General features: G+C 41.3%; 1 protein-coding gene across 1 annotated transcript; it reads right to left on the bottom strand.

The window, feature by feature from the left end:
- Positions 1-1,151: 1,151 nt before the first annotated feature.
- LOC141012818 (platelet-derived growth factor receptor-like protein) lies at positions 1,152-4,815 on the bottom strand. The gene is made up of 7 exons (XM_073486345.1): positions 4,734-4,815; positions 4,308-4,474; positions 3,413-3,555; positions 3,137-3,288; positions 2,705-2,998; positions 1,658-1,797; positions 1,152-1,358 (listed from the first exon to the last, which is right to left on the bottom strand). The coding sequence occupies exons 1-7, from the start codon at positions 4,813-4,815 to the stop codon at positions 1,152-1,154; spliced, it is 1,185 nt and encodes a 394-aa protein (XP_073342446.1).
- Between the last annotated feature and the right edge of the window lie 1,470 nt (positions 4,816-6,285).

Below are 6,285 nucleotides of genomic sequence, written 5' to 3'. Positions count from 1 at the left end.
AGGGGAACATGTGCTGTCCCCCCGAGGACTGGACTGACACACTTCAAGATGTGAAGAGGGACAGCGCCATCTAGCGAGCAGGCAGGCAGGTGCACAACATGCTTCAGAGGCAGTCAGGAGACACTTGACACCACAATGACTGCTTCAAGGGCTCAAACACCCTGGTAGATTACTCTCACCTAACTTTTGGCTTTGGGTCTCCTAACAGACAGCCATTTTCATAAAGCTGTAAGGCTCCTGGCCTCTTAGGCTCTTTTTCATTAATGATTTATCAGTCCATTTTTGTAATTGTTTAGTAATGAAATATTGAAAAATCTACAACAGAGTCACTCACTGTGTCATCAAATGTCACAGAGTCACTCACTGTGTCATCAAATGTCTGAATTCATCTGTCAGAAACCCAAAGATATTCAAATAAGAACGATATTTAACTGAAGAAATAACATTTGAAAAGCTGTAATTTGGGAGATGTTTTACATTTTTGCCTCAGGAATAACTGATACTTCCATTTTTCAGTTGTTTCAGGTCTACATTTTGTAAAGAGCAACATTTTTCATTCATAGTTTTGTCTTTGTTTCCTGGTGTGACAGCATTCTTCTGTTATTGTCAAATTTATGAGAGGGTGGTATTTATGATAACTATGAACATTACAACTTGATGTTCATAATGATAACTTATATAATATATGATATGTCATAATATAGAAAAATAAAACATAAAACATGACAATATTGCAGATGTTGTTGCAAATGTCTCACGCAAAGATAAATAAACTATCTGCCTTGTAATAATAATAATAATAATAATACGATCATGACAGTTTAATTTATTTTATTTTTATTTTCAATGTCTTCATCTTTAGCGGGGTCATACACAATAAGAAATAAGTAGAAAAGACAACGTGTTTATATAAAACTTTGAATAGACAAGCTTGATGCACAACAACTCACACATATTCATCTAAACAATAGGATCTCTGACACCATTGTAATGCTACAGTGTGTTTCTATTACTCATAGTGACAGAAGGAGAATGTTTTCTGGGGTTATGTATTCATATGTGACTCATAAAATACTGTTGGATACTGTGACAGAATCAAATGTTGCACCAGATCTCCACTTTCTCTCTCTCCATCACCCAGTTTTGATGGTTTACGGTTTCCTAGGTTTGGCTTTAGGGACCACTTTAACCGTTGTGGACACTGATTTGGCTCCTTGCAGGTTCTGGGCGGTGCAGGTGTATGTTCCCTGGTCCACGTCCCTCACCTCGTCCACCAGGAGGATGGACTGAGACTGCTGTCGAGCTGCTCCTCCACCCACTGGACTGACGCTCTCTTGTGTGTACAGAGGCCTCCCAATCTGCAACCAGCACAGGTGCTCCGGTCAGTTTGGACATAAACGCACACTGTACAGCATCTTTAAGTGTATGTTAATAAGTCAGTGATAAATAGTTATAGGCCTGAATGGCTCTGCAGTCCATAGGCTGGATGCCTCTTAAATTTTAACAAACATACTAGAAAGGCAGTAACATCAGTTACACAGATCCTTCTCCTAATTTGTCTCACAACCAACCTGATTTGTATTAATGCATGACTTCTTAATATTATCGTAGTTAGCAAAGGGTTGTAATTAGCCCTCTCTCTTCCTGAGTGTCTGACCTGCTGTCCTGGGTATTCCCAGTTAAAATCTACGACCACGTCCTGTTCTCCCACCACAGAGCAGCTGACACGCAGATTCTCCCCCACTGCCAGCGAGCTCGACGAGGCCTGGATCACTGGAGCAGGAGGAGCCATAGGGTCTGATGGCAAGTGTGGTACACGAGTGAGTTATGTTAGTGTTAAGTCACAGCAAACAATAATTTAACGGCGACTTGTGTTAGTCAGCATAATGAAACACTGTCTGTAACAGGCAATTTTCAGTGTGGAGTTTACATGTTCTGCTTGTTTTGCCCAGTTTTCTCTTGCAATCTTAAAAAAAGCATGTACAGTTGCACCACAGTGGCCTTTTCAAGTACTGTACCAGCACTACTTTATGTACAGGAGTGTTAAAAAGCTGCTCAATGACAATAACAGTGTAACAGTGTAACCACTGAGTGAAGTTGAATTACCAGCTGAAATAAAAGTGCATATGGAAAAACTGACCTAGACTAGAAAGTGCTGAGAGTAATTTATCCTAGTTTAAGTGTTTAAGCTGAAAGATGATTTAAGTTGGCGGTTAAAGCATAAGCACTGACAGCAGTCAGAGTAAATTGTACAAACTTGTGGGAGTTAGAAAAGTAGAAGAAACTGTTTTTTTGACATTGCTCAGAATGTGAAGACCTTTCACTTACAATCAGTTGCAAATGTCAGTTCATTGTTTTAACCAACAGTCAAAAACCCAGAGAGCAAAAAGTAAATAAGACAGAAATCTTATTCATCTTTATCAGCAATTTCCGATTAATTTCTGATTAAAGATCCAGTGACTAGGATTTAGTGATATTCAGGGGTTGCAGAATGCAACCAACTGAATACCCCTCATCCCACCTTACCTTACAGTGACCACTAAAATCTCTCACTGGAGCCAGTGGTAACAAAAACACACCAATTCTTAGTTTTGGGGCATTATACACAAATTAAAATATGAATATTATATACCATTTCTGCCAATAGGTCCCCCTAAATCATACACACTGCACCTTTAAGGGACAACTTAATGGCTGCACTCACAGTTAACATAGATGAGCATGTACTTAGTGGAGCTCTGCCTCAGGTTGCCCAGACTGGCCACACAGTACAAGGCTCCAGCATGATAAGGCCGCGGTCGATGGATGGTGAAGCCCTTCTTGACATTAAAGGAGATCTCCGTCCCGTCCACCGCCACCTCCACGGGTGGAAACTCGCGGTGCAGAGTGACTTTAGCCTCTGGTGATGTCACCTGGCAGGGGAGGACTGTTGGCCAATTTGTTCTCAGCTGAATCACCTCGTAATAGTCAGACGATGGCACAAATAGTTCCTGTGGATCTGAGTGGTGCAGTTAGAAGATAGGGCAGATTGATGATAAGAATATAAACAGGCTCACTATCACGCTGATGGGGAAATAAAACCGAGGCAGTTCTGAGAAGTACATGTGTAAGCATCAATAAAGTTTGTTCACTGTACCGGGAAAGAAGACAAAGACTTTGACAGCTTTGTCGTACTCCTTCCTGCAGTCTGTGTCCTCACAGTACATCGGATAACAGGTGTACTCCCCAGTGTCTGCACCAGTCGTGTTGACTAATGTCAGAACACCATATCGCTCATGTTGGACAATCCTGAAGAGCCCAAACAGGATAAAGTCAAAGAACAGACTGACAGATAACAGATTTTATCTTTCTGTCGTTAGAGGAATACATTTTCCATCGTGCATAATAAAGATTTATCGACCATGAAGCTTACCTGAGCCTTCCATCATCATCCTCCTCCAGGTACGGGGGGACGCTCCACTGCACAGGGCTGCCCCTGCACCTCAGCTCCAGAGTGTCTCCTGTCTGCACACTGATGCTCTCTCCCACCTTCTTAAACTTCCCTCTGTTTAGCACCTTTATGTGTCAAATAAAAAATCATCAAATAGTTATACAAAAATATCACAGATGCAGTGATTCTTCTGTCTCTGATGAATCTTCCTTTAAATGTGTAAATTGTAAGAAATGGACCAGCAGCTCAGATCAGGACTATGACTTCAGGGATGAGAAGACACGGCAGGCAGGGACAGGACAGGTCGGCATAAGCAGTGGGTGAATACGGTGTTTAGAGCTGAAATACATTTTATCTTACTCTGTGAACTGAGGATTTATTTTGACCAAACAAGTGGTGAATTTGTTTACGCTGAGTTTGAATGAAGTCTGTTGTCCAATGAGTTAATGAGGCAATTAAGCTCGTCTTAGTACGAACTTGAACTTGAATTCAGATGGGGCACGGTTGTATTTTTCTGTTTAGTTGGGAAAATAGGTATGAGAATATTTCCTTTTTTGACATTGTGTGAGTTTATTTTCTTTACTTCTTCGACTAAGTAGCAAACTCACCATCGCATGCATTTCCCAGCTAAAAGTACACACGATGGTTTGTAACTACAGTTTACCTCTTGAGATGCAAAGTGGTATACGGGACAGGAAGAGCCAGGGCTAGCTGGTTAGCAATGCTAACATTACTAGACATCTCTGCAACACAATACATTGGTGTCAACGATATTGATACTTCTCATTCTGTTTTTAAACTCAAATTCTGCCCACATCTTACAAATTGCACCTTTAACAATCTTAATAATAAGATTATTGTGTACTAGATGATATACCTGTGTGAGGAAGGTCTGTGGCGGAGCTGCAGGTGTTGCTTTGATCTTAGGTTTGGTTGTTACAGCTCTTGGACTTTTATTTGTTGATTTCCCAAGTTTAGGTTTGCTTGGCTTGGGCTTCCTCCCTGGAGTGGTCCTCTGTTCTTCGGCCTCTTTTTGACAATAAGCTACACAGTTTACAGAGATCATGAGGCAAATATTTCACAAATATAGACACAGACAAATGTTTATAATATCAGTAGTTACTATCTTCATAAAAAAAAATACAGTAAGCTTGCTGTGTGTGGTAATGGTATAATTTCTATCAGATGACAACTTACTAGAGTAAGTCATGTCACGCATTAGGCCAACAGAAATCTGCCCTCCTTAGCATTTCTAGGAACACATGTTCAAAGAACTGCTCAGCAAGTGAATAAAGTCACTTACCTAACTCCAAGATTACAGCACAAATTAGGAGAGTGCTCAGCACCAGCCTCCGCTTTGACCCAGACAAGTTCAGCAAAAGCATGATTGATCAGTAATCTTAAAGTCAAATTTAAATCAAAGTGGTCTGTGGATTGTTAGTTCACACAGTTCAACACGGAGAACGTATCGCAGCAATCAGAAGGAGGGAAGGAGAGAGAGGCGAGGAGGAGGGCAGAGCTTGCAAAGTCAGCTGTTTACCAGAATCACACAAATTCCTCCTCCTGAGAGTTGCATTAGTACCCCAAATTCCTCCTGACTGGCTCAATGGAGGCTTTCAAGCCTGTCCGGACCAATGAGGGTCCAGGGCCAGAGGCCCCTCCATGTGGAATCGCACAGCCTGTTTGCTTAGCTGCTGGACTGGAAGTGTGCTAGCAGCATGAGTCTGGCCCTCGGAAACACACCTCACAGCCCAGACATAAACTGTGCCAAGGTTATTAAAAGCATTTGGTGGCCAGTAAACCTTGTGTCCTACTCATGCTGATTGTCTCTCAAGCACATGACAGACTGGACCAGGTTTAGATTCATATAAATCCACAAAAAGCATATATAAACAAGTTTATCAACTTATCTTCTCTCTGTTCATCTGTTGTGAAGAGAATACAGCTTTTGAATTTTTGGGTTTTTTTCAGGGGCAAATAGTTGTTTCCTGACATCTAGTGAAGCTGAAAGTTGTTCATTGGACATTTTGTGGGCTGCCGAGGTCAGAAAACATGAGGTTCAGAGAGCCATTCAGATTTTGGCCTTGTTCTTACCCAAAGTAGAGAAACATTTGATTAATACCACCCCGATACTGAGTTTCTCCACCCCCAGCTTTAGAGCTACCTGTGTGAAGGTCCACCGTTGTTTTAGTTTTTGTTAGCATGTTGCTTGGCTAATGTTGCTATTCCCAGTCTGGGGGGATGTTTGTCTAATGTTGTAATATTGAGAGACAGTCAAGGGCAACTGTACCAACATAAAGGCTCATTTAAAGCCAACCAAATAACGAGTAGTAGGTTCGATGCCGATAACTGTGTTTTTCGTGTTACTTTTTGTGTTTATAACATCACTGCAGCGCTAGCGTTAGTGTTGTTGTAATAAAAAGCCAGTTTTGCTCTGGGACCATCATCGGTATGTTTGTGTGTGCTGCTGATGTGTGTAAATTGAATTGATAAACATACCCTGAGGATAAGGATATGGGTATGTGTGAAAAATACATTTTGCTATTGCCTAGCAGCAGCGCGTGTTATCAGAGCAGCATAGCTCCTTTAAGGAATAGGGCAGTGCTTAATGTGTGTACGAAGCGTTTGTGTGGCAGAGAGAGAGAGCATGTGACAGAAAGTGACGGTAAGTACAAGCAGTAAGTTGTCATTGTAACAGTAAATGATGAGTGTAGATTATAGTTTGTCAGTGAACACAGACTGCAGCTTCTCAAGACCAAAGTAAACCTCCTTCACTGGACAAGTGAAGACAAATTGTTGACTATCTCCTCTTATCCTGCCAATTTATAGATAATCATTTCTAATTTGCCACAACC

The sequence above is a fragment of the Pagrus major genome, chromosome 18, assembly GCF_040436345.1.
Source record: "Pagrus major chromosome 18, Pma_NU_1.0".
In the NCBI taxonomy this organism is placed as follows: Eukaryota; Metazoa; Chordata; class Actinopteri; order Spariformes; family Sparidae; genus Pagrus; species Pagrus major.
The sequence above is the reverse complement of the archived record's forward strand: the minus strand, read 5'-3'. Positions and strand labels throughout refer to the sequence as shown.

Bases quoted from the DNA above. Each gene is read 5' to 3' on its own strand.
- LOC141012818 (XM_073486345.1), bottom strand. From the start codon at position 4,815: ATGCTTTTGCTGAACTTGTCTGGGTCAAAGCGGAGGCTGGTGCTGAGC. The intron at 3,289-3,412 runs GTAAGCTTCATG...TGGGCTCTTCAG, and splicing joins GATGATGATGGAAGGCTCAG to GATTGTCCAACATGAGCGAT. The intron at 1,359-1,657 runs GTCAGACACTCA...TGCTGGTTGCAG, and splicing joins GGGAATACCCAGGACAGCAG to ATTGGGAGGCCTCTGTACAC.